Here is a 570-nt window from a genome sequence, read left to right on the forward strand (position 1 = left end):
GCAGCCGCTGCCGCCCTGGCTGCTCCCCAGCGCAGTGACCTCGCCTGTCCGCTGTGGCGGTGACCGGCCCACCGCGCTGTCCAGCGGGGACCCCGCGGCCCTTTCCAGACACTTGCCGCTCCTCCCTGCGCCGGGAGACCCGAGTCCCGGGTGGCACGCTCTGGTTCCGCCCGGGTCTGGTAGCCTCTTCTTCCCTTATGTAACTCCACATCTGTGGGTGCCTTGCGGGTCACCCTGGACCCTGCTGGAGGCCTCGCCCACGGGAGCGCCGAGACGCAGGGTCCCGTGCACACGGGGGTGAACCCCTGGTCAGGCACCTCTCAGAGACCCCCCCGCTTCTACCCCTTCTCCTCAGGACGTTTATTCCTCCAGAAACCCGCTTCTCCAGAGCAGGAAGTGAGGGGAGCCCCGCGGGCAGTCCCCTGAATGGGGTGCAGGCGTTTCCCCCACTGCATCCCACGTCCCCACAGGCGCCCGGGCTTCCGACGAGGGCCTGGTAGGGGTCAGGGAGGCGAGAGGCCCAGCGGAGGTCCCTAGGTGCGACTGCAGCTCAGCCCCAGACCCCTGGCC

At 69.6% G+C, this 570-nt stretch overlaps 1 protein-coding gene across 1 annotated transcript in view; it reads left to right on the forward strand.

Moving 5' to 3' along the window:
• Nucleotides 1-570, forward strand: part of Hrh3 (histamine receptor H3) — a 9,474-nt gene that overhangs the window by 3,998 nt on the left and 4,906 nt on the right. Inside the window, exon 2 of the mRNA XM_033766969.1 lies at nt 5-179. Coding sequence (XP_033622860.1) covers nt 5-179 — 175 coding nt within the window. The remainder of the gene's footprint in view (nt 1-4; nt 180-570) is intronic.

Source organism: Fukomys damarensis, unplaced genomic scaffold, assembly GCF_012274545.1.
Source record: "Fukomys damarensis isolate Sample0158 unplaced genomic scaffold, DMR_v1.0_HiC HiC_scaffold_22, whole genome shotgun sequence".
Classification (NCBI taxonomy): Eukaryota; Metazoa; Chordata; class Mammalia; order Rodentia; family Bathyergidae; genus Fukomys; species Fukomys damarensis.